Here is a 24,973-nt window from a genome sequence, read left to right as displayed (position 1 = left end):
GGGAAGGATGGATGTCTGTGTCCTGATGGCCACCCCAGGCTCCTTCCACAGCTTCTGCAGGCTCAGGGTGTCCCGTGGGTGGCAAAGTGTGGTTTGAGAGGAAGTGAGGTTTTTTGGGATGTTGTGGTTAAACCATTAGGTGCTTAGATTTGATTATTGGCACTTGGTGTGGCTATTGAGGATGTGGATACCCTTCTGAGAACACAGGGGGTTAAAAGCAGAGAATTCTTAGGAAAACTTTCATTTGGTTCTGGTCAGTGACAGGTTTAGATTGGGCAGGGCCCACTGGGTTAGTAGAGCTTTGGGTGTAAACTATTCAGGTGTCTTTTGCCAGATGCTGCTCTCAGTTTTTGAAAGATTTCTCACTTAATGCTTTCAGTGTGGTTTTTAACACTCTGTTGTACTTCTCTGCTTTGTTTGCAGCTGGTGCATGGTAGGGGACATGGTACCCCAACTCAATGCCATGTTCTTTAGGGTAGGTGTTGATAAGGCTGGCTTTGAAATGAGCCAAGGGACCTGGAGGTGGTTGATGGTGTCCCAGCCTCCCTCCTGGATCCTTCCCACCAGGATCCTCTCCTCCTTTGGTGCAGCTGGGCTCCATCAGAGCTCCTTCTCCCCCCTGAAGCTTTCCTTCCCGAGCAGCACAGCCATTTCCGATGGGAACACTCCTAATCACGAGTCCAAGCAGTGCAGTCATTGCTGGACTCATTATTTATCCTGATTTAGAGCTGACCCAGCAGCCAGCACACGCTGACGTGACCTCCAGCAGCCCTCCTCACTAATGGGGGGACCATCCCAGGAGTGTCCCTGCCCCTCGGGGACATTGGCCCTGCTGGGGACGCCCTGGTGGCTGTGCAGCCTCACCAGGCTCTGCTCTGTGCTCTGTTCCCAGACTGCCTCTTCAAGGTGTGTCCCATGAACCGCTACTCTGCCCAGAAGCAGTACTGGAAGGCCAAGCAGACCAAGCAGGACAAGGACAAGATCGCCGACGTGGTGCTGCTGCAGAAGCTCCAGGTGAGCAGGAGCGAGGAACCCAGAGCTGGCAGTGCCCACCAGCTGGCTGGGTGATGGCATCCACACCTCTGCTCATGCTGGTTTGGGGTGAGAAGGGATTTCCAGCTGTGTTCTCCCCCTTGTCCCCTGCCCAGCCATGGCTGTGTCACCTTCCTGATGCTTCTTGTGCACAGGAGCTCTGTGAGCACAGCCCTGCAGCCTGGGGCACCCCAGGGCACTCCAGGGCACTCCAGGACACCCTTCAGCATCCCAGGGCACCCCAGGGCACTCCTCACCATCTCAGGGCACCCCTCAGCACTTCAGGACACTCCTCATCACCCCAGGACAATCCTCAACACCCCAGAGCACTTCTCAGCATTTCAGGACACCCAGGGCACCCCAGAGCACCTTTCAACATCCTGGGACACCTCTCAGCACCCCAGGGCACCCCTCAGCACCCCAGAACAATCCTCAACACCCCAGAGCACTTTTCAGCATTTCAGCACACCCAGGGCACCCTGGAGCACCCCAGGGCACCTCTGAGCACCCCGGGACACCCGTGCAGGAGGGAGCCCTGCCTGCAGGACGTGCTCCAAAGGGCTGGGGAAGGGAAAGGCTCCCGTTGGCTTCCCCCAGCCTTGGCCAGGGCCCACATCAAACATTGCACAACGGCCTGAGGCAGCTGGCGAGGCCCCGCCGATGATTCATAAAAGCGAGGCTGGGGAGAGATTTCACTAAATCATCTCATCGGGCCTCCAGCCCAGCCCCAGCCCCGCCATCCCTGGCTCTGCCTGGGCCAGGAGGGGCTGAGCAGTGCCAGGACAGGGTGTCCTGCCCTGGAGGTGCCAGGGCAGGGGCAGTGCCCAGCCCTGAGCCATCCCTGGCACACAGAACCCACAGAATCCCCATTTTCCTGCCCCCCTTAGCCAGGCTTGTAACGTCCCAGCTGTCCTGGCCACGAGTGGTCCCCGGGGCTCATTTCTGAGCCTGATTGATTGCACCTTGGTTTAGGGCTTGTCTTAAAGAGGTTCTGCCATTTCCTGGCTCCTTTCTGCTGTTCCCGGTGTTTCCCAGCCCTGCTGAGCTCTGCAGGCACTGCCCTCATCAGGGAGGTGAGAAACAGCCTGAGAGCATCCCCCAGGCCACGGGGGTGACCTCCTGAGGCAGGAGCAGCCAGGTCTGGACTGGAGGAGCCCTGCCTGTGATGCCTGTGCTCGCCTTTCTGAGCTTGTGCCCCTCACTGCTGAGCTCCAGTGGGTTTGAACTCTGTTTTCTTCACCCAAAGCAGCTCAGACAGGCTGGGGGAGCTTTTCAACCCCTCTGCTGATGTCCCCCAGTCCTCTGTGGGCATTCCTGACTGGGCTTGGGGACAGAGCCTCCCCATGCAAGGGACAGTGTGGCAACATCAGCCCTGGGAACTCGAGCTGCCCCTGCCAGCCCCCCTTGCTGCTGGCTCGGATCTGGAGGGAGATTTAGGATATCTGAGGTGCTGGGTCTCCCATCAGAGCCCTGTTGCTCCCTGGGGTTGTTGTTAAACTCCAAGAGCAGCATCAGTGTGGGATTTCTGGGAGAGGGTTTGTTCTCCTGCTGGCAGCAGCCACCACTGCAGGGCAGTGATGGTGACTCCAGGTGGCACCCAGAGCTCTGTGGGCAGGGAGAAGTCATCCTGGGTGGCACTCAGAGCCCTGTAGGGACAGGTACCAGGCACCTTCACCTCCTTGGGCACTCAGGACCTGCAGCCCCATCCTCCCCCCCAATGATTCCAGATGTTTCCTAATTCCTCTGCCCTCAGGTGAAAGGGGTGAGAGAATGATGGGAAAGGGCAGAGGCTCTCTCAGCTCCATCCCTCTCTGTTTCCCATCTTCCCATCTCAGTTTTGGGGATCCCTGGGCTGGAGGTGCCCGGGCTGTGCCCAGCCTGGCGCCGGAGCTGTCAGCACTCCCTCACCATTCCCAGATTTGCTGTGGGAGCAAATTCCTGCCTCACTCCTCATGTGTCAACATCCCATCACTGCTCCCACTGCCAGAGCCAGCCAGTGGAAAATCTCTGTGGTTTTGGAGAGGGGCTGCTGAGCCTTCTTCACTCCTGGGGACACCTCCTGCAGCAGCAGGTCCAGGCCTGCTCCATCTCTGGGCATGGCACAGCTGGCACTCAGCTGGCACCCTGCCTTTGGCTGCCTGGCTTTGGTGCTGCCAGGAGCCCCCAGTGCCCACATCCCCCATTTTGGGTGTCTGACCCCCATCCCCAGCCTGAGCCCAGCACCCTTGTTTGGTGTCACCCCAAAACCTGCTGTCCTGGGGGAATTCTGGTGCCATTTTGTCCCTGTCCTGGTTTTCAAATCCTCAATTTAAAGGGCCGGTTCCTAGGGCTGGTCAAAGCCACACCCTGGCCCTGGGCTGAGTTCTTGGATGGCCCTGGGCTGGAATTCCTGGTTGAATTCATCCCTGGGGGACAGAGGCTGCTGACCCTGATCCCAGCCCGTCCCGTCCCCTCCTTCCCAGTGTGACCCTGCTGGGATTTGCTCCTGGGGAGGGAGGAGGGTGCTGCTCCAGCCTCAGCTCTTCTCCTCTCGGAGCAGCACGCGGCGCAGATGGAGCAGAAGCAGAACGAGACGGAGAACAAGAAGGTGCACGGGGACGTGGTGAAGTACGGGAGCGTCATCCAGGTACGGGGCAGCACGGGGCCAGCAGGGATCAAACCTGGGTCAAACCTGGGTCAAGCATGGATCAAACATGGATTAAACATGGATCCAGCATTGATCCAACATGGATCAAACATGGATCCAGCAGGGATCAAACATGGATTAAACATGGTTCAAACATTGATCAAACATGGATCCAGCATTGATCCAACATGGAACCAGCATGGATCAAACATTGATCAAACATGGATCCAGCAGGGATCCATCATGGATCAAACATGGATCCAGCAGGGATCAAACATGGATCAAACAGGGTTCCAGCACGGGTCCAGCATGGATCAAACATGGGTCCAGCACAGATCCATCATGGATCCATCATGGATCCAGCACAGATCCATCATGGATCCATCATGGATCCAGCACAGATCCAACATGGATCCATCATGGATCCAGCACAGATCCAACATGGATCCAGCACAGATCCATCATGGATCCAACATGGATCCAGCACATCTGGCGAGAGGCTGGTCATGCCTTGGGGGCTGCACTTCTCATCTCCTCCACCCTTGTCTCCTCCAGCTGCTGCACATGAAGAGCAACAAGTACCTGACGGTGAACAAGCGTTTGCCGGCGCTGCTGGAGAAGAACGCCATGCGGGTCACCCTGGACGCCACCGGCAACGAGGGCTCCTGGCTCTTCATCCAGCCCTTCTGGAAGCTCAGGAGCAACGGGGACAATGTGAGCCTGGGGCCCAGCAGTCTCTGAAGGGAGCTCCATGAGCTGGGCTCCACACCCAGGTCTCACCCTCGCTGCCCTTCTCCCATTTTGCTCCCCAGGTAGTCGTGGGAGACAAAGTCATCCTGAACCCCGTGAACGCCGGGCAGCCGCTGCACGCCAGCAACTACGAGCTGGCTGACAATGCTGGCTGCAAGGAGGTACAGGAGGGGCTGATTTTTTCCTTCTTTTTTCCTTTTTCTCCTTTGTCCTGGGGTCGTGACCACGCTCTCTTGCTCTGCAGGTGAACTCGGTCAATTGTAACACCAGCTGGAAAATCAACCTGTTCATGCAGTTCTGCGACCACATGGAGGAAGTGCTGAAGGGGGTAAGGAAGGAGGTTTGACTGCTTGGCTCTGGGGGACAGGACGTGTGAGCAGCCACCTGGCACTGTGACAAGGGCACAAAAGAGCTCCTGCCTCGAGGGCTGTAATTCCTGCTTGAATTCATCACCTGGAGAACAGCACAGGGAGGCGGAGCGGGATATTTTAGGATCTGCTGGCAGCAGGGAGCTGAGGGCACAAATTACCGACCTCAGGGTGGTGAATTGGCTTTTGGGGACAACCCCACGCAGTGCCAGCAGTGGCCTCTTGTGCAGGGACAATTCCAACTGCTCAGCCGTGCAGCAGGGTGGCTGTTGCCTGGGAAAGGAACTTTCCCTGCTGGGCTATTGTTTGAGGCTGAGGTCCTCCAGGAAGCAGCTGGATGGATGTGGATTGTTGGGATCTTACAGCCCTTCATCCCCAGGCACTGTGCTTATCCCAGCTTCCCACATCCTCCTTCCCGGGGTGTTAATGCCTTAAACAGGTCTGGGAGCTGAGCCTCTGCCTGCTCCAGGGCTGGAAAGTGATGGATTCACATCCATTTATCCCTGGGGGTGGAAGCCGAGGGTCACTGCATGGATAATGGGAGTGATGGCAATGCAGGCTGCCTGTGCCCTGTCCCCTGGGAGCAGAGGAGCCTTTGGGCTGCCTGGAGCATGTTTTAGCAGAGCTCCAGGAGGTTGGATGGGAAGAGGTGGCAGTGCTCTGTGATCCCCAGGGTCACACAGTCCTGCCATCCAGCTGGGAGCTGTGTCCAGGAGGAATCCTGTCCCTTTTGCAGCATGAGGGGTCACAAGAGGAGACACATTGCAGGAGAGCCATGGAGAAATTTCTCCACTGACTGAGTGGTTAAACATGGGAACAGGCTCTCCAGGACAGTCACCATCCCTGGGAGTGTTCCAAAATGAGCAGACAAACACTTCAGGATATGGTTTTAGTGGGCATGGTGGTGAAAGATTGAATTTAATGATCTTGGAGTCTTTTCCAACCTGAAAGACTCCAGGATTGTTTGCCCCTGACCCTCACCCCTGTGTCCTGCTGCAGGGGGACGTGGTGAGGCTGTTCCACGCCGAGCAGGAGAAGTTCCTCACCTGTGACGAGTACAAGGGCAAGCTGCACGTGTTCCTCCGCACCACGCTGCGCCAGTCTGCCACCTCAGCCACCAGCTCCAACGCCCTGTGGGAGGTGGAGGTGAGCAGGGAGGGCGTGGAGGAGGTCATTGGAGCTGTCCCAGGCTGTCCCAAGCTGTGGCTGAGCTCTCCCCTGCCTCTCCCAGGTGGTTCACCACGACCCGTGCCGAGGGGGAGCCGGGCACTGGAACGGCTTGTACCGCTTCAAGCACCTCGCCACGGGCAACTACCTGGCAGCAGAGGTAAGGGGGTGGCAGAGGGCTGCAGGAACGTGCCCTGGGGCTGGGGCACCCCTTGCAAAGGCAGCGCCCACCTCGGGCAGGGAGGGATGCCCAGCATTTCCTCTGATCCTCTCCAGTTTGCTCTGGGAGCTCCTGTGGCTCCTCCTTGCTTGACTCCTGACCACCATCATCATTTACCTGGTTTAGGACCAAATTTCCCCCCCAAAATCCCCCAGTGGAGGGGTTCACTCGCTCAGATGGCTGAGTTTGGCTCCTTTTCTGGCCCAGAGGGACAGGAGGGGGTGGCTGGGGCGTTTCTGTGCTCACCCCATGCCAAGGGACCGACTGGCACAGCCTGGTGCTTGGAAGTGGGACGTGACTCATCCTGCTGTCCTCTCCTGGCAGAGGATGGGGGCAAAATCTGACTCTGGAAGTGCCATCTGCCAGGTTTTTCTGCTCCCTTTTAAGGCCAGCTCAAAGCCTCCTGAGAGAGGCACAGAGGAATTGCTGCACTTGGATACCAGGGTGTGTCTGGCACTGCCAGCACCGCGGGCTGTGCTCTGCTGCCAGGGCAGCAGGGACCTCCTGGGGATGCTCCCCAGCTGGAGAAGACACCCAAGGGCAGCCCCCAGGACCCTTCCATCACTGTGGGATGGAAACCAGCAAACACTGGTGCTCTGAAATGGGTGCTTCAAACCCAAAGACACTCTGTTAACACTTGAAGACAAAATAAGGTCTCAAGCTGAGCCCATCCTGGGCTGGTGCTGCTCACTGGGAGCTCAGCCTGGAGCCTCCAGGGAGTTCTTGCTGCCACACAGAGCCCAAGTCTGCTCCCCTGGGCTCCCCCATGCTCCTCCCAGGGCTGGGACACTGTGCACTGGGCACAGGTCACATCCTCCAGCCCCACCTGGGCAGGTTTGCTCTCCGTGCTGTGTTCAGGGAAGGCAGGAGCAGGGATCACACACCGTCCCCAGGGGTTTGGAGGGACCGAGCAGGAGGACTGACAGCCGCTTTTCATCTCCCTCTTTAACTTTCCAGGAAAACCCAAGTTATAAAGGAGACGTGGCTGAGCCCAAAGCAGCGCCCACGGTGAGCAGAACTGCTGCTGCCGCTGCCCCAACCACGCCAGCTCTCAGCCAGGGCCTGAAAGCAGGGAAATGCCCCAAAACAGAGCCCCCTGAGGGGATTACAGCCGAGTTTGTCCCTCTGTGCCAGCCCAGCATCCCTGCCTGCACTTAGAGCAGTGTCCCACCATGAGAGGGCCCTGCCAAAACCTCTCGGCGGGGTCCCAGTGCATGTTGGCTCCCCAGGCCACAGGGAGATGCTTGGTGGATGAGAGAGCTGGATGTTCAGGGGGGTTTTTCTGTGCTGTTGGTGATGTTTGGATCAGGGGGGCCTCATAGCTCAGGTGCATCACGCTGCTTGTGCTCCACTCATGCGAGGCTCAGCCCCAGCAAAGCTTCTGCTGCATCCCCCCGATGCCCTGGGCACAGGGGACCCCCGAGCCGGGCTCAGAGACCCCCTCCCCACCGTGCAGGGGGGCAGCAGCCGTGCCAGCCGCAGGAACACCGGGGAGAAGATCAAGTACAGGCTGGTGGCCGTGCCCCACGGCAACGACATCGCCTCCCTCTTCGAGCTGGACCCCACCACGCTGCAGAAAACGGATTCCTTCGTCCCACGGTACAGCAGAGGGGTCAGGGAGGAGGCTGAGTGCTGGGGAAGGGCAGTGCTGTCGTGTCCCCATGGGGGTCACTTGGCAGGACACTCAGCAGGACACTGTGCTGTTGGCAGGAACTCCTACGTGAGGCTGCGCCACCTGTGCACCAACACCTGGATCCAGAGCACCAACGTGCCCATCGACATCGATGAGGAGAGGCCCATCCGCCTCATGGTACAGCCCTGCTGCCTCCTCCCTCCCTCCCTGGGCTTGTTCCCTGTTCCCCAAGAGCTCTTAGGCTGCTCCTTCCCTCCCAGCACCCAGGGAGTGAAACACCCTGGGTGATCCAAAGGGTTGGGTGGACACCAGCCTGGAGCCCACCCCAGTCACCCAGAGCCCACCCCAGCCCCTCTGATGGGGACAACTGGGTCACTGTTGTCAGCAGGGGTGGTGGCAGATGGTGGGGACACACCTGGCATGGCCCTGTCTGTGTGATGCTGCTTCTCTGTTGCTTCCCAGCTGGGCACGTGCCCCACCAAAGAGGACAAAGAAGCTTTTGCCATCGTCTCCGTGCCTGTGTCCGAGATCAGGGACCTGGACTTTGCCAACGACGCCAGCTCAATGCTGGCCAACGTGGTGGAGAAGATGAATGAGGGTTTCCTCAGCCAGAACGACAGGAGGTAAAAGGGAGATGGGGCCATGCTCGGCTTCTCCAAGGGCTCCCCAGCAGGATGAGGCCCCTGCCTGGTGCTGGTGCCAGCACTGCCCTTGCTTCCCTGCCCACAACCCCAACTCAGAAGCCTGGCGAGGAAACCAGATAACGGCACAGCCCTGCTCTGGCCCCTCCTAGAAAAATATCCCAGAAAAATATCCTAGAAAAATATCCGAGGGGCTGGGAGATGGGCCCACGATAGGGGCAGCTGCCTTAGTCACTGTATTATTTTTAGGTGGGTGGGTTCCTGGTGCTTCCTGAGCAAACACAGATCAGATCCCTGTGGGACAGAGTGAGCGGCTCCCGCCCTGCCAGCCTGGCCCACGGGGGTGACCACAGGGGAAGAGGTGTTAAATGCATAATCCCTGGTGTAAACCACAAGCAAAGCCCCCCAGACATTCACCCTGGCACGTATAGGAACCACAGAGGCTGCAGATCCAGCCACTCCTCCATCAGGGAGTGCAGGATCAGCCAGCAGCTCCCCTGGCAGGTTTCTGAGGCTCTTTGGTCCCCAAAACCCACCAGCATCACTGCAGAGACCTGAGTCTGGGCAGGTGAGCAGCCCCAGCCCACTCACCCCATGTCCCTTTGCAGGTTTGTGATCCAGCTGCTGGAGGACCTGGTGTTTTTTGTCAGTGATGTCCCCAACAATGGCCAGAACGTGCTGGACATCGTGGTGACCAAGCCCAACCGGGAGCGGCAGAAGCTGATGAGGGAGCAGAACATCCTGAAGCAGGTGGGTGGCCCTGGGGCCCTGCACCCCAGGAAGGCTGGGATGTGTCCTGTGGAGATGTCCTGTCCTGCTCAGGGCCTCTCTGGGGGCCAGAGGGATGGAAAACAGCATAGGAAAGGGTCTGGCCTCCAGCTCATGTCCAGCTATGCACAGGGGCTGGTGTGGAGCAGGACACAGCCCTGATCTCTGCTTTTGGGCAGATCTTTGGGATCCTGAAGGCCCCATTCAAGGACAAGGGCGGGGAAGGGCCCCTGGTGAGGCTGGAAGAGCTGTCGGACCAGAAGAACGCTCCCTACCAATACATGTTCCGCCTGTGCTACCGCGTGCTCCGGCACTCCCAGGAGGATTACCGCAAGAACCAGGTGCTGGGGGGGACTCCCCATCCCCGTGGGGCCTCGGGGGGACAGGGGGACATCACTCACAGCCCTTCTGTGCCCGCTGCAGGAGCACATTGCCAAGCAGTTCGGAATGATGCAGTCGCAGATCGGCTACGACATCCTGGCCGAGGACACCATCACGGCGCTGCTGCACAACAACCGCAAGCTGCTGGAGAAGCACATCACCAAAACAGAGGTGGAGACCTTCGTCAGCCTGGTGCGCAAGAACCGCGAGCCACGGTGCGTGTGGGGGCCCTGTGAAGGGGAGAGGGGAAGGGGAGCCATGGGATCTTGGGTTGCTGTTTGATAATTGCTGCCCCGAGATGCACAGGATGTCTCTGCTTCGGCCTGTGTGTCCAAAGAACGAGTCTGGACTCTTCACTTTTCTTGAGGTTGTTTATTAATTCTTATCTATAAAGTTTTCTTTCTGCCCAGCCGAGGTCTGCTCAGCGGGGCAGCCACAGGCACTCTTTGTGTGGTCCTTTTATATTACAAACTACGTATAACATATTTACACTTAATTCCCAATACCCATCACCTGTGTTAGACAGTGCACTTCTACTCTAAACCAATCCCAAAGTGCCAACATCACTGCAGAAAATGGAGAACAAGAAGAAGAAGAAAGGCTGGACACGCCCAAGTTCCTCCATCTTGTCCCCATAACCCCCATACCAAAAATCCTAAAATCTACATTTTCACCTTGTGATCATTTTGTTATTACACTATTCAAACCTATGTGACTTTCAGGTCTTCATACAAAGCTGGCAGTTTGCTCCAGGGGTCATAATCAAATCCCCAGGTGTTCTGGGCTGTGTGCCAGGGTCTCCGAGCCCCCTGGCAGGGTCCTTGTCAACTCTGGACACCCGGAGGGATGTACTGAGCTGCCTCTCCCCCAGCAGGTTTTTAGATTATCTCTCGGATCTCTGCGTGTCCAACCACATCGCCATCCCCGTCACGCAGGAGCTGATCTGCAAGTGTGTGCTGGACTCGAAGAACAGCGACATCCTCATCAAAACTGAGTGAGTGGATAAGGGAGAGGTTTTCCACAGCAGGGGTGTTTGTCAGGCGTCCACCAAAGCCTCTCACTCTGCAGCTGGAGAGAGGAGAGAAAATTCCTTGAAGGGTTCATTGGTTGGGATAAGAACCAGGAGAAATCGCTCATCAAATACATTCACAGGCGAAACAGGCTCTAGTCAGGGATGTGAATTAAGTTTATTCTTAACTAAATCAGAGCAGGGCAATGAGAAGTTAAATAAAACCCTTACACCTTCTCCCCACCCTACAAGAAAGCCACCACAGTGATGGGCCTGGTCCCACTGAAGCTCCATCAGCTCTTGAGGTGCAGCCCCTCCATCCACGGGAGCATCTCCAGATTTCCCCTTCCCTGTCCCAGGCTGAGGCCAGTGAAGGAGATGTCCCAGACCCACGAGTACCTGAGCATTGAGTACTCAGAGGAGGAGGTCTGGCTCACCTGGACCGACAAGAACAACGACCACCACGAGAAAAGCATCCGGCAGCTGGCACAGGAGGCCCGGGCTGGCAATGCCCACGACGAGAACGTCCTCAGCTACTACAGGTGATATGCTCCTGTGGCACCTCCTGTCCAGGTGAGGCTGTGAGGGTTGCAGGGCCTCACTCCCTCTCCCCCTCACCCCTGGGCAGGTACCAGCTGAAGCTCTTTGCCCGCATGTGCCTGGACCGGCAGTACCTGGCCATCAAGGAGATCTCCCAGCAGCTGGGGGTGGATCTGATCTTCCTGTGCATGGCTGATGAGATGCTGCCCTTTGACCTGCGCGCCTCCTTCTGCCACCTCATGCTGCATGTGCACGTGGACAGGGACCCCCAGGAGCTGGTGATGCCCGTGAAGTTTGCACGGCTCTGGACGGAGATCCCCACAGCCATCACCATCAAAGAGTGAGACACACCAGGGCTTGGGATGGCTCTGAGGGACAGGGCAGGACAGGGGGTGGCAGGGGAGTGTTTGTGGAGTGAGTTTGAGCCCTCAGAGGGAAGTGGGATCCATCTGTCACAGCATCACTGCTGATCACGGTGGCTCAGGAGTGCTCCTGCCAGCTGGGTGTGAGGACACTTGCTGTCCCCAGCTCACCCCCATGTGTCCCCTTGCAGCTACGACTCCAACCTCAACACCTCGCGTGATGACAAGAAGAACAAGTTTGCCAGCACCATGGAGTTCGTGGAGGACTATCTCAACAACGTGGTGAGCGAGGCCGTGCCCTTCGCCAACGAGGAGAAGAACAAGCTCACCTTCGAGGTGCGGCCTCTTGCAGGGTGTGCCACGGTCTGGCTGCAATGTCCCTGTCCCCCACCATGGATTCTCCCGCTCAGCCCCGAGCAGGGCGAGGTCTGGAGCTGCCTTGTCCTTCCCCAGGTCGTCAGCCTTGCCCACAACCTCATCTACTTCGGCTTCTACAGCTTCAGCGAGCTGCTGCGCCTGACACGGACCCTGCTGGGCATCATCGACTGCGTCCAGAACCCTCAGCTGATGATGCAGGCTGTCTACAATGATGAGGTGACAGGTGAGTCCCTGTTTTCCATGGTCTGCCCAGGGTTTTCCATGGTCTGCCCAGTGCTTTCCAGTTTTGGTGGCAAGAAAACCGGACACTGGCTTGCTGATGTGGCTGGGTGTGCTGTAGGACATGGGGTGGTGAGCCCTTGGCTATGCCAAAAGAAATATTTGGTGCCTTCTGCTCATTCTCTGATGAAGTCTAGAGCATTTTCCAGTCCAAGTGGGTCCTTTCTTGGTCCTCTGCCACCTCTCTCTCCACCCACACTAACTGTGGCTGCCTCTGCAGGGAAGAACGTGCGGAGGTCGATCCAGGGCGTGGGGCAGATGATGTCCACCATGGTGCTGAGCAGGAAACAGTCCATCTTCAGCCCCCCCAGCCTCAGCGCTGGCTCTGCCCCGGAGCAAGTGGACAGAGGGAGGAGCATTGAGAATGAGAACATTGTGGTGATGGACACCAAGCTGAAGATCCTGGAGATCTTGCAGGTTGGAGCCACAGGAATGGTGGGACCTGTGCGATGGGGGTGTGTAATGTGATTTTCTCAAAGAGGGGCACAGTTGGTGTGAAGAGGGCACTCAGTCACTTCTGGTTTCTCCTTCCCTGCTGCTTCCAGTTCATCCTGAACGTGCGGCTGGACTACAGGATCTCCTACCTGCTCTCTGTCTTCAAGAAGGAGTTTGTGGAGGTTTACCCCATGCAGGACAGCGCGGCCGATGGGACAGCTCCAGCCTTTGACTCCACAAGTAACTCTCCCACTTTGCTCCTGGTACACCCCCAGCTCAGCAGGCCCCAGGGGCTGGGAGGACGTCCACAGGTGGCAGAGGTGACATCTCCAGCAGAGGTGACATCTCCAGGAACTGCTGCTGGCAGGGCGCAGGGAGGGATGGAGTCTGTGTTTTGGTGGGAACAGAATCAGGGAGCTGGGTTGGTTCCTGTGGGTTCCTGCCAAGACACAGGGCTGGCATTGTCCACCCTTGTCACTCCCTTCCTCTCCCTGCAGCTGCAGCCATGAACCTGGACCGGATTGGGGAGCACGCCGAGGCCATGTTTGGTGTGGGGTGAGTGCCTGTCCCCATAGCTCCCCTGCCCACAGGGCCCTTCTGTCCACCTCAGCCAGGCTGGGAGCTGCAGGTGATGAGCAGGATGAGGCTCTAAAGGCTCCAAAGCTGTCCCCATCAGCTCTAAAGCTGTCCCCATCATCCTCTGAGATCCCTGTTGATGCCCAGTGCTTCCATCCCGCTCCAGGAAGTCCAGCAGCATGTTGGAGGTGGATGACGAGGGAGGGAGGATGTTCCTGAGGGTGCTGATCCACCTGACCATGCACGACTACCCTCCACTCATCTCTGGCTCCCTGCAGCTCCTCTTCAAGCACTTCAGCCAGAGGCAGGAGGTCCTGCACACCTTCAAACAGGTGACACTGAGGGGGCCTGGAGCATCCCACACCTGGCTGTGGGTGGGGGACGTGGCGTGGATCCTGGCCCTTTCCTTGGGAGGGGGATCTGGGAGTGGGATTTGTACCCCGAGCTGGAAAGCCCTGGGAATGTCACTGCAGGTGCAGCTCCTGATCTCAGCCCAGGATGTGGAGAACTACAAGGTGATCAAGTCAGAGCTGGACAAACTCCGCACGATGGTGGAGAAATCAGAGCTCTGGGTGGACAAGAAGGGCAGCACCAAAGGGGACAGCACAGGGGAGGGGAACAAGAAGGAGAAGAAGGAGGTGAGAGCCCTGAGCAAGACCATGGGATCCAGGGTGGGGAAGGAGTGGGAGGCAGGGCAGGGCTCACCTTAATCCAACACCTGATGCCTCTGCATGGGCTCGATGGGGAGGCTCCTGAGGGTCCTGTGGGGTGTGGCTGGAGGGGCACAGTGTGACCCCAGTGCTGTCGTGTCCCCTGCAGCACGGTGCTGACGAGGAGGTCATTGCTCCAGGAGAGAAGAGCAGTGAGAACTACCAGATAGTGAAGGGGGTGAGTGAGACCAAACCTTGGTGCACTGGTGGGGAAGGAAGAGGGCAAAATCCTGGGAGGGAATTCCAAGTTCTGCTGTGCTTCAGTAGAAACAAATCCAAGCCTGGCTTGCTTCTGCCAGCTCAGCACAGGGAAAAGCTGTCACATCCTTGCACTGGGGGGACTGGAGGGGACTGGGTGGGTGACAGCTATGAGGGCTGTGCATGGTACTGAGGAGGGGCTGAAATTTATGAGCAAAGCAGGGAACACCCAGAATTACAGAGGGAACACGTGGAATGCAAACCAGCCCCAGTGCTGGTGGCCATCCTGAGGGGCTCCAGGCTCAGCCCCTGCCTGCTGTGGTCCCTCTGTCCCCAGATCCTGGAGAGACTCAACAAGATGTGCGGGGTTGGGGAGCAGGTGCGCAAGAAGCAGCAGCGCCTGCTGAAGAACATGGACGCCCACAAGGTGATGCTGGACCTGCTGCAGATCCCCTATGAGAAGGTGGGTGGACAGAAACCAACTGGTCCTGAGTGCCCAGGGCAAAGGGGGCACATGGGGACCTCCCTGAGTGGCCTCCTGCCACTCCCATCCCTCTCAGCTCCGCGTGTTTCTCCTCTGTCCCCTCCTCAGGGGGATGCCAAGATGATGGAGATCCTCAAGTTCACCCACCAGTTCCTGCAGAAGTTTTGTGCTGGCAACCAGGAGAACCAGGCCCTGCTGCACAAACACCTCAACCTGTTCCTGACCCCGGGGGTAAGGAGAGGACACGAAGGGGCAGCAGCACAGGGAGGGAATTCAGCACCACTCCTGGGGCTGAGAGCACAGGATGGAAAACCCAGGAGGAGACACCAGGCAGGACAGGAGTTGGGGAGAGTTCCTGCAGCTCCCTGAGCTCACTCTGCCCTTTGTCCCCAGCTGCTGGAGGCAGAGACGATGCAGCACATCTTCCTGAACAACTACCAGCTGTGCTCGGAGATCAATGAGACGGTGCCACAGCACTTCATCCACTGCGTGGCCACCCACGGCCGCCACGTGCAGTACCTCGACTTCCTGCACACCATCATCAAGGCCGAGGGCAAGTACGTCAAGAAGTGCCAGGACATGATCATGACTGAGGTGAGGACCTCTCCTGCAGGGCAGGAGTCGGGGGTAAGCAGGATAAAGCTCTTGGAACCTGCACTGTTGGCTGCTTCCTTGAGAAGAGCCTTCCAGCCGTGCTGGATCCTCCCTGGAACCAGCCAGCCCCGTGCTGGTGGACATCTTGAGTGGCCATCAACCATCTCCAGGGGCTCAATGCAAGGTCCAAGAGTCTGTTTGGGAGTCCCACAATGTTTGACTGCACTGCAAATGCCTGATTTTATCTGTAAACACAAATCCCTGTCCCCTTTCCCAGTCATCCCCCACTGCACAGGGGACACCATTGGCCTTGGAGGCTTCTGACCTTCCTTTTTCAGAGTGGTGACCACTGAGCTCTGAGCACTGACCCTTCCCTGCAGCTCACCAATGCTGGGGACGACGTTGTGGTTTTCTACAACGACAAAGCTTCGCTGGCCACCCTGCTGGAGATGATGACAGCAGCCAGGGATGGGGTGGAGGAGAACAGCCCCCTGATGTACCACATCTCCCTGGTGGACCTGCTGGCTGCCTGCGCCGAGGGCAAGAACGTCTACACCGAGATCAAGTGCACGTCCCTGCTGCCCCTGGAGGACGTGGTGCGGGTGGTGACACACGAGGACTGCATCACAGAGGTACGGGGTGGCAGCCAGGAGGACACTGGGCTCTTCACTGATTGTCCCCTGACGGTGTTCCTGCTTCTTTCCCCCTCCCTGACAGGTGAAGATGGCCTATGTGAACTTTGTCAACCACTGCTACGTGGACACGGAGGTGGAGATGAAGGAGATCTACACCAGCAACCACATCTGGACCCTCTTTGAGAACTTCACCCTGGACATGGCCCAGGTGCGTGGGGAGGATTGGGTGGGAGAGACACAGCAGTGGTGGCTTGGATGGGGACATCTCGGGGTGGTGTCACCAAGGCTCCCTTCAAGCCGCCTGCAGGGCATGGATGCTTGTGGGACCTCATACAGCTGCCACACTTGGGGCTGGGGAGTGGTCAGGGCACAGGAGCTGAGTCACCAGCCATGTCCCTCAGCTCAGTGTGGCCCCAGCAGCCTCTGGGCAGACAGGAGCTGGCCCTGGTGCCATCAGCGTCCTCCCTGTCCTGACAGATGTGCAAGAAGAGGGAGAAGCGCCTGCCTGATGCCACGCTGGAGAAGTACGTGCTGACGGTGGTGCTGGACACCATCAACGCGTTCTTCAGCTCGCCCTTCTCAGAGAACAGCACCTCACTGCAGGTGACACGGGTGGGCAGGGTGGCAGGGGAGGACAGCACTCAGCCAAGCCCCCAAAACACAGTTTGGATGCGTGTGCTGACACTGCTGTCCCCTCCAGACCCACCAGACCATCGTGGTGCAGCTCCTGCAGTCCACCATGAGGCTGCTGGAGTGTCCCTGGCTGCAGCAGCAGCACAAGAGCTCGGTGGAGTCCTGCATCCGCACGCTGGCCATGGTTGGTAAGGAGCCACTGCCGTGCCCAGGGCACAGGGGACAGGGCCACCCTGGGCCAGCAGCGAGTAGGACACCCTGTCCCTCCTGTGAGGGTGGCAGGACACCACGGTGAGGGGCTGCCAGCTGGGGATGGGCACATTCAGCTCAGGGATGGGCTTTTGTTTGAGCTTCATCTCAGCACTTCCAGGATAATGTGAGGACAACCAGAGCCTGGGCTTGGCTGGGAGCTCCCTGGTGTGTCTCTGCCCGGACACAAAGCCAGCATTGACAGTGGTTTTCCCTGGCCAGGACTTTGCCCTCGGTGTGCAGCTGCCTGACTCAGCCTGAGGGCTCTTAGCACTGAGTCACCGTGGAAAGGATTGCTGGTGGCTGGGCTCTGGGTGGGGATTTCCCTTTGGAATTCCAGGCAGGGTGCTTGCAGCCTCCCCACGCTGGGCTTTCCCAACCAAAAACTGGGGCTGGGGCCAGTTTCCACCCTGTGAGGTGCTGTGGATGCTGGGACATGTGGGAACACTCCAGTCCATACTGCCCTGGAGGAGCTTACTGGTGTATTTACCCCAAATCTCTGCTGCAAATGAGGTGAACACTGGTGAAGGGATGCCCAGACAGGGTGGTGGGACCCAGCTGGGTGATGGCTGTGCCAACCCCACCCCTGTGTCCCTCAGCCAAGAGCCGCTCCATCGCTCTGCCCATGGACCTGGACGCCCACGTGAGCTCCCTGCTCAACAGCAGCTCCACCAGCACGGTGCAGAGGAACACCTCGAGCTACAAGGCAGCCACACGCTCCTTCCCCCGCGTGTCCACCACCCCCAACCAGTGGGACTACAAGAACATCATCGAGAAGCTGCAGGTATAGGGCAGGGCAGGGCGTGGCGGGGCTCAGGTGGGTGCTGGCATTGCAGGGTCCCTCTCCCGTGTGTCCCCTGGCTCTGAAGGGGCTGCTGTGGCTTGCAGGACATCATCAACGCCCTGGAGGATCGCCTGAAGCCGCTGGTGGAGGCTGAGCTGTCCGTGCTGGTGGATGTCCTGCACCGGCCGGAGCTGCTCTTCATGGAGGGGACAGAGGCGTTCCAGCGCTGCGAGAGCGGGGGGTTCCTGTCCAAGTGAGCCTGGGCTGGGGGTCCTGGGGGTCCTGGGAAGGGTTTGGGACCCTCACCGTGGGTGCTGGGGGTGCTGCAAAGGGTTTGGGACTCTCACCATGGGTGCTGGAGGTGCTGGGAAGGGTCTGGGACCCTCATCCTGGGCATCCCTGTGTGCCTGCAGCTGGAGGGGTGATGGGGGTGGTTCCCCCTGGGATGCCCAGGTCCCTCCCAGCTGTGTGACAATGGCTTTGCTGTGCCAGGCTGGTGCAGCACACCAAGGACCTCATGGAGACGGAGGAGAAGCTCTGCATCAAGGTGCTGAGGACGCTGCAGCAGATGCTGGTGAAGAGGAACAAGTATGGAGAGAGGGTGAGCAGCATGATGTGTGTCCATCCAGCCCCACTCCCAGGCTGGCAGAGCCCGCCCAGGGGTGCTCAGCTGGTTCTGCCCTGGCCCCAGCCTTGGCATGGGGACATTGGTGACGTTTGTTTGCCTTGGCAGGGCAACCTGCTGCGGAAAATGCTCATGAACAATTACCTGCAGAACAAGAGGTCCAGCTCCAAGGGGGAGATGGGGGATGCTGCAGGGGGAGGTGAGTGCCCCTCTCCTGCCCCTTCCCCTCAAATTCCCAGCTCCCAAACAGCGATGGGACCAGGTCTGGGCTGGTTGCCAGCTCCACAGAGGAGCAGAGGATTTGGGGAAGTGAAGGGGTGGCACTGAGATGTCCTGGCAGTGGTGGGGCTGTGCTGGCTCTTGCTGCCACAGCATCACATCCCTGCTATCCTCTGACACAGGCCAGGACCAGGACTGGTCGGCCATCGCCGCTGTCCAGTGCCGGCTGGACCGCGAAGGGGCCACCAAGCTGGTGGCTGACCTCATCATGAACACCAAGAACGAGAAGATCTTCCAGGAGAGCATCCTGCTGGCCATCCGCCTGCTGGATGGAGGCAACACCGAGATCCAGGTGCTGAGGGGGATTGGGCAGCCAGGGGTTGATGTGGGCAGGGTGAGGGTCCAGTGCTCAGCCCCAGGCAGAGCAAACAAACCTCTTGTTTGTGCTGAAATCTGATCATTTGGGTTCCCAGCTCCATGGCTGGATTGACAGGCTGTGGGAGGAGCAGGTGGTTCCAGGTTGTTTCTGGAGTTCTGCTGATGCCCTCTGCCGGGAATTCCTAAAATGGCTCAGGGCTGCAGCGCTGGTGGGGGACCTCCAGGGTTATCCCAAACCCTTTGTCACAGGGAAGCTGCAAAATGGTGAAAAACGCAGTGGGGCTCCAGCAAAAAATCAGATTATCCTGGGCAATGCCTGCAGTGCTGAGGCTGCTGCCCAGAGGGACAGGCAGAGACACTTTGAACCCCGTGGTGGGGACCTGAGCCCAGTGTCCTTTCATCAGAAATCCTTTTACAACCTCATGACGAGCGACAAGAAGTCCGAGAAGTTCTTCAAGGTTCTGCACGACCGGATGAAGAAGGCGCAGCAGGAGACCAAGTCCACGGTGTCGGTGAACATGAGTGACATTGGGAACAAACCCCGAGAGGACAAGGACGAGCCAGACCCTGGCACCAAAGGTATGGGCAGTGTCCCCTTGTCCCCTCAGGAGGGCCAGCACTGGCTTGGGGACAATTCCTGAGGAGGGGACAATTCCTATGGTGGTGCTCACAGTTGTCTCAGCATGAGGGAAGAGATGAGAATGTTGACTCTAAATTTTAGAAGGTTTGATTTATTATTTTATGATATGTATTACATTAAAACTATACTAAAAGAATAGAAGAAAGTCCATCCAGCACTGGCTTGGTGGCAGGCTGAGTTGAGGAGGGGACAATTCCTATGGTGGTGTTTGCAGGGGGAAGAGACGAGAATGTTGACTCTAAGTTCTAGAAGGTTTGATTTATTATTTTATGATATATAATTTATTAAAACTAAATATATATATAAATATATAATATAATAATATAATAATATAATAATATAATAATATAATAATATAATAATATAATAATATAATAATATAATATATTATATTCAGACTAAAAGAATAGAAGAAAGGCTTTCATCAGAAGGCTGGCTAAGAATAAAAAAAGAATGATAACGAAATCTTGTGACTGACCAAGACAGTCTGAGACAGCTGACTGTGATTGGCCATTAATTACAAACAACCCCATGAGACCAATCACAGATGCACCTGTTGCATTCCACAGCAGCAGATAACCGTTGTTTACATTTTGTTCCTGAGGCCTCTGAGCTTCTCAGGAGAAAAGATCCTAAGGAAAGGATTTTCCACAGACCATGTGTGTGCCATATTCCCTGCAGGACGGGGAGACCCCTTCCTGCTACCTGGCACCCCTACAAGGTACCCGATGGCCGTGGGGTTCCGCAAGGGCCACGAGCCCGGGGAGCAGGGCCAGAACAACGAGATGGGGGTGACAGTGCTGATCATGGAGCCCATCCTGCGCTTCCTGCAGCTGCTCTGCGAGAACCACAACCGGGACCTGCAGGTTGGTGCTGGGCTCTGGGCTTGGGGAAGGTTGGGTGTCACTGTAAGACATGAAATAGCACCACGTGGACACGCTGCTGTTCTCAAGGTAAAAGGGGGAGTTTATTTTCTGATTCTAACATTTATAGATTTCTAAAAGTGCCACCTCCCCAATGACACTGGACAAACCAACAGTCCCATCAAATTTTTCCTCCTCTATAAAAGGATGCAAAACGATAAGTTATTTACAGAAAGTGTGTGAGAAAGTTTGTTACAAGGATGTAAATATCAGAAGGCTTAGAAAATCTTAAAAAATCAGGGCGACAGTTGGGATCTGCCCCAGTTTGGCCCCAAAATGCTGTGGCAGCCAGCAGCTCTGTGCCTCAGTTTCCCCATGTGCAGTGCTCCATCCAGCTGGGGGCTGTGGGAGGAGTTCCTGGCACGAGTGGCTGTGGGACTGAGGTCTGTAGGCTACAGGGGCAGTCCCAGCCCAAATGTCCCTCAAACTGCAGCTGGAGGGGTGTGGGTAGAGAGGGATGGGGACCCCATTGCTGGGCTCTGCTCCACAGAACTTCCTGCGGTGCCAGAACAACAAAACCAACTACAACCTGGTGTGTGAGACGCTGCAGTTCCTGGACATCATGTGTGGCAGCACCACGGGTGGGCTGGGGCTGCTGGGGCTCTACATCAACGAGTACAACGTGGCTCTCATCACCCAGACCCTGGAGACCCTGACCGAGTACTGCCAGGGGCCCTGCCACGAGAACCAGGTCTGGGGGGCTTCCCCAAACCTCACACACACCAGGGGGGATGTGGGGGAAGCAGGGACAGGTTTTGGGTTCAGAATGTGGGCAGCAGAGATCACAGGGTTCCTGCAAAAAGCAGTTGCTGATTGGCTGCAAATTGGGGGGTAAATAATGGGGGGGAAATAATGGAGTGGTGTGAATTGCAGGGAGAGGGGAGGTTTGGGGGCCCAGGGCTGCAGGCAGGGCAATGATTCAGACCAGGGCTGTGCTGGAGGGTGGAGCTGGGAGGACTGGCAGGATCTGTGGGATAACTCGTTGCCTCATTCCCCCAGAGCTGCATCGTGACCCACGAGTCCAACGGGATCGACATCATCACTGCCCTGATCCTAAACGACATCAGCCCCCTCTGCAAGTACAGGATGGACCTGGTCCTGCAGCTGAAGGTGCACAGAGGCCTGGCCGGGGTGCTGGGGTCGTGTCCATGTGTCACTGAGTGTGTCACTGCATGTGTCACTGCCAGGACTCACTGGCAGGGTCACAGAGGGTGCTGTGGGGTGAGGTTGTCACTGTAGAGGGGACCCTGCCTGTGTCAGACCCTTGGGCAGGGCTGGGGCATCTCCACCACGCTCAGATGCCCCTGGCGCAAGGGAGTTGGATAATTCTGCCCACCCCAAAGCCCTGGGCAGTGGCAGGGCACAGTTCCCATCACCAAGGGCTTCTCCTCACCAGGACAATGCCTCCAAGCTCCTGCTGGCCCTCATGGAGAGCAGGCACGACAGCGAGAACGCCGAGCGGATCCTCATCAGCCTCCGGCCCCAGGAACTGGTGAGGGAACTGGGAATGTCTGTCTGAGCCCCCAGCCCATGTCCTGGTCATGCTGCAGTTTCTGCCTCCCTTCTCCACAACCCACATCCTCTGCCCTGGGTCCTGCTGCAGTTTCTGCCCCCACTGCTGCTCCTCCTGCCCAAATCCTGGCTGCAGGGGGAAGCAGGGAGTGGGGAGGAGCTCAGTGCCCCTGTGCTGCCCTGCAGGTGGATGTGATTAAGAAGGCCTACCTGCAGGAGGAGGAGTGTGAGAACGCCGAGGTTTCCCCCCGGGAAGTTGGACACAACATTTATATCCTGGCGCTGCAGGTAGGGAGCTGTAAAAGCATCCTGCCAGGCTGTGCTCACAGGTTGCTCTTTTCCCTCCATAATTCTGCACATTTTCCCTCCATAATTATGCACATTTCCCTCCATAATTCTGCACATTTCCCTCCATAATTCTGCACATTTCCTGCAGGCAGATTGGCCTCCCTGGGGAGCCAAATGTGCCTTTGGCTGTGGGGAGCAGCCATGGCTTGCTGGCCATCCTGTGCCCCGTGTCCCCCTGCCATGCTGTGCTCACTGTCACCACCCCTGTCCCCTCCCAGCTCTCCCGACACAACAAGTCTCTGCAGCAGCTCCTGAAGCCGGTGAAGCGAATCCAGGAGGAGGAGGAGGAGGGAATCTCATCCATGGTATGGAGAGGCACAGCCCCCACAATCCGCCCTCATCCGAGGCTGTAAAAAGCCTTTTCAGAGCCCACCTGGGTTTGTTGTTCAGGATTTGATGGATTTTGGTGTTCCCCAGGGGATTAAAGAGGGAGAAACACTTAAATGCACTTTTAGCCAGACGTAGGAGCCCAGAGGTGTGTGTGCCCTGCTGTGGGGTGACACAGGCTGGTGGCCCTGGGGGGGTCCTGCCCTTCCCCACTTCCCCATTTTCCTTCAGAAAGGAAGGGCTGAGTCCTTTGCTGCTGTTCCTTGCCCAGGTACCTCAGATCCCGACAAGATTCAGCAGGAATGTGATTTCCCCGGGGGTTTTGTGAGCACTGGTTTGTAATTTGTGGATTAGCAGCACTCGGATGTAATTATTGCAGGGAATCGATTGTCTGTCACTGCGGGGAGCACTCGCACCCCTCACTGGAAGCTTTAATTCATTTGCCTTTCCCTGAAATCCTCATCAGCTGTGGGAGATGTTGAGGCACGTTGTGGGAACAGTCGGATCCAGCTTCTGGCTGGATCCTCATCCTCTCCCTTCCCCTCTCCCCATCCAGCTCAGCCTTAACAACAAGCAGCTGTCGCAGATGCTGAAATCCACGGCCCCAGTGCAGGAGGAAGAGGAGGATCCACTGGCTTATTACGAGAAGCACACGTCCCAAATCGAGGCAAGACCTCCTGCCTGTTGGCTCTCCATGAATCCCACCTGGCTCCAGACACCTCATGTCTGATTATTTTGCACCAGGAGCTGCCCCTTCTTCCCACCCCCATGCAGGAGCATTATGTCCAGGAGCTGAGGGATGAGCAGCCCCCTGGACCTTTCCCTTCTCTCCCAGCAGCAGTGGGATGCAACTGGTCCAGCAGCCTCATCCTTGCCATGGATCCCCCATTCCCACCCTCCCACTTACCCCAGCCAGGGCTGCCTCTGCTCAGGGCACTTTGGAAGCTTTTAAATGAGGGGCTGACAATATTTGGACCCTGTGGAGCAGGAGGGAGGAGGGGGAAGGTACAGCTGGGTGTGGGAAGGAGGAAAAAAACCCAGCAGGGCAGAATCTGAGGGCTGTGCATCCTGCAGATCGTGCGGCTGGACCGGAGCATGGAGCAGATCATCTTCCCCGTGCCTGGGATCTGTGAGTTCCTCACCAAGGAGACCAAGTACAGGCTCTTCACCACCACAGAGCAGGACGAGCAGGGCAGCAAAGTCAGCGACTTCTTTGACCAGTCCTCCTTCCTGCACAACGAGATGGAGTGGCAGAAGAAGCTGCGCAGTAAGAGCAAGGCAGAGCCTCCCTCCCCTGGGCTGCCCCGCTGGGAATCCGGGGACATTCCTGCAGGGAAAGGGATGGAATGGCATGGCTGGGCTGCCTGGGCTCTGCAGGGCACCAAAAACATGGCAGAGTGCAGGGAGTGAGGGTTGAAATCCAGCAATGGGGCTCCTCTGTGCTCTCAGGTTTCTCCACAGCCTGAGGGGCACCTTGCTCACGTTCCCTGGGATTGGACTGGCATGGCTGGGCTGCCTGGGCTCTGCAGGGCACCAAAAACATGGCAGAGTGCAGGGAGTGAGGGTTGAAATCCAGCAATGGGGCTCCTCTGTGCTCTCAGGTTTCTCCACAGCCTGAGGGGCACCTTGCTCACGTTCCCTGGGATTCCAGCTGAGGTGTTTGCCCTGGAAAGCCCTTTCAGTTGCCTTCTCCTAAGCCTGGGTCTTGCAGCTGCACATGGGAAATAAAACCTGTTTCTCTGCCCCCTGCAGACCTGCTCAGGGGCTTCCAGGGTGGAAATCCTGGCTGGAAATCCCAGGAACTGAGTAGAGGGTCACACTACAGATACTGGGGTGCAGCTGAGGAGTAGTGTAGGAGCTGTGAGGGAGGACAGAGCCAAGCTGATTCCAGGGTCTCAGAGCAGGTTTCCAGAGGGCTGGGAGACCAAGGAATATAAGCAGAGCCACTTGACAAGCAGGAATGTTTTCAAAACACTTCATGAATGGTTTGAAGAAGGTGGGAGGCTGGGTTGGTCTGGGGGCAGCAGCTGCAGAGCCCACAGGGGTCTGGGATGGCACAGGGGCTCCAGGAGGGCACAGGGGCTCCAGGAGGACCTGGTTGGCACGAGGCTGGCTGAGGTTTGTGTGTTGCCTCCTCTCCCCCCAGGCATGCCGCTGATGTACTGGTTCTCCCGCAGAATGACGCTCTGGGGAAGCATTTCCTTCAACCTGGCCGTCTTCATCAACATCATCATTGCTTTCTTCTACCCCTACGTGGAAGCCACTTCCATGGGTAAGTGCCCAGCACCTGCTGCTCCTCGGGGTGGAAGGAGCAGGTCCTTGGGCTGGATAAAGGCAGATCCTTGGGCTCCTACAACCCCAATCCTTTCTGCTGGATAAAGGATTAATCAGGATTTCAGTTTCCAGCCCTCCCACCCCTTCCTTCCTTCTCAGGGAAACCTCTCTTCTCCAGGGCTGCCCTTCCCCTGTTTGTACAATGTGGGGAGCAGTGATGGGATACATTCGGGTTGTCAGGCAAAGCCTCCATCACCTACAGTGGTTCTGAGCTC

General features: G+C 57.5%; 1 protein-coding gene across 1 annotated transcript in view; it reads left to right on the top strand.

Annotated features, from left to right (window-relative positions):
- ITPR3 (inositol 1,4,5-trisphosphate receptor type 3) overlaps nucleotides 1–24,973 on the top strand; it is a 40,726-nt gene that overhangs the window by 9,450 nt on the left and 6,303 nt on the right. The window contains exons 3-49 of the mRNA XM_059487854.1: nucleotides 893–1,014; nucleotides 3,572–3,658; nucleotides 4,214–4,372; nucleotides 4,471–4,569; nucleotides 4,653–4,736; nucleotides 5,776–5,922; nucleotides 6,008–6,103; nucleotides 7,121–7,171; nucleotides 7,620–7,762; nucleotides 7,874–7,973; nucleotides 8,259–8,419; nucleotides 9,046–9,187; nucleotides 9,385–9,546; nucleotides 9,629–9,801; nucleotides 10,461–10,580; nucleotides 10,955–11,137; nucleotides 11,224–11,475; nucleotides 11,689–11,833; nucleotides 11,951–12,098; nucleotides 12,375–12,571; nucleotides 12,700–12,829; nucleotides 13,087–13,144; nucleotides 13,332–13,497; nucleotides 13,639–13,803; nucleotides 13,985–14,053; nucleotides 14,411–14,536; nucleotides 14,666–14,788; nucleotides 14,951–15,151; nucleotides 15,532–15,783; nucleotides 15,869–15,994; nucleotides 16,264–16,389; nucleotides 16,487–16,607; nucleotides 17,268–17,452; nucleotides 17,557–17,705; nucleotides 17,945–18,053; nucleotides 18,186–18,276; nucleotides 18,479–18,648; nucleotides 19,079–19,253; nucleotides 19,996–20,180; nucleotides 20,728–20,928; nucleotides 21,237–21,347; nucleotides 21,634–21,729; nucleotides 21,936–22,037; nucleotides 22,316–22,402; nucleotides 22,981–23,091; nucleotides 23,499–23,691; nucleotides 24,571–24,696. Coding sequence (XP_059343837.1) covers nucleotides 893–1,014; nucleotides 3,572–3,658; nucleotides 4,214–4,372; nucleotides 4,471–4,569; nucleotides 4,653–4,736; nucleotides 5,776–5,922; nucleotides 6,008–6,103; nucleotides 7,121–7,171; nucleotides 7,620–7,762; nucleotides 7,874–7,973; nucleotides 8,259–8,419; nucleotides 9,046–9,187; nucleotides 9,385–9,546; nucleotides 9,629–9,801; nucleotides 10,461–10,580; nucleotides 10,955–11,137; nucleotides 11,224–11,475; nucleotides 11,689–11,833; nucleotides 11,951–12,098; nucleotides 12,375–12,571; nucleotides 12,700–12,829; nucleotides 13,087–13,144; nucleotides 13,332–13,497; nucleotides 13,639–13,803; nucleotides 13,985–14,053; nucleotides 14,411–14,536; nucleotides 14,666–14,788; nucleotides 14,951–15,151; nucleotides 15,532–15,783; nucleotides 15,869–15,994; nucleotides 16,264–16,389; nucleotides 16,487–16,607; nucleotides 17,268–17,452; nucleotides 17,557–17,705; nucleotides 17,945–18,053; nucleotides 18,186–18,276; nucleotides 18,479–18,648; nucleotides 19,079–19,253; nucleotides 19,996–20,180; nucleotides 20,728–20,928; nucleotides 21,237–21,347; nucleotides 21,634–21,729; nucleotides 21,936–22,037; nucleotides 22,316–22,402; nucleotides 22,981–23,091; nucleotides 23,499–23,691; nucleotides 24,571–24,696 — 6,525 coding nt within the window. The remainder of the gene's footprint in view (nucleotides 1–892; nucleotides 1,015–3,571; nucleotides 3,659–4,213; nucleotides 4,373–4,470; nucleotides 4,570–4,652; nucleotides 4,737–5,775; nucleotides 5,923–6,007; nucleotides 6,104–7,120; nucleotides 7,172–7,619; nucleotides 7,763–7,873; nucleotides 7,974–8,258; nucleotides 8,420–9,045; nucleotides 9,188–9,384; nucleotides 9,547–9,628; nucleotides 9,802–10,460; nucleotides 10,581–10,954; nucleotides 11,138–11,223; nucleotides 11,476–11,688; nucleotides 11,834–11,950; nucleotides 12,099–12,374; nucleotides 12,572–12,699; nucleotides 12,830–13,086; nucleotides 13,145–13,331; nucleotides 13,498–13,638; nucleotides 13,804–13,984; nucleotides 14,054–14,410; nucleotides 14,537–14,665; nucleotides 14,789–14,950; nucleotides 15,152–15,531; nucleotides 15,784–15,868; nucleotides 15,995–16,263; nucleotides 16,390–16,486; nucleotides 16,608–17,267; nucleotides 17,453–17,556; nucleotides 17,706–17,944; nucleotides 18,054–18,185; nucleotides 18,277–18,478; nucleotides 18,649–19,078; nucleotides 19,254–19,995; nucleotides 20,181–20,727; nucleotides 20,929–21,236; nucleotides 21,348–21,633; nucleotides 21,730–21,935; nucleotides 22,038–22,315; nucleotides 22,403–22,980; nucleotides 23,092–23,498; nucleotides 23,692–24,570; nucleotides 24,697–24,973) is intronic.

Source organism: Ammospiza nelsoni, chromosome 23 (assembly GCF_027579445.1).
Source record: "Ammospiza nelsoni isolate bAmmNel1 chromosome 23, bAmmNel1.pri, whole genome shotgun sequence".
NCBI classification, from domain to species: Eukaryota; Metazoa; Chordata; class Aves; order Passeriformes; family Passerellidae; genus Ammospiza; species Ammospiza nelsoni.
The sequence above is the reverse complement of the archived record's forward strand: the minus strand, read 5'-3'. Positions and strand labels throughout refer to the sequence as shown.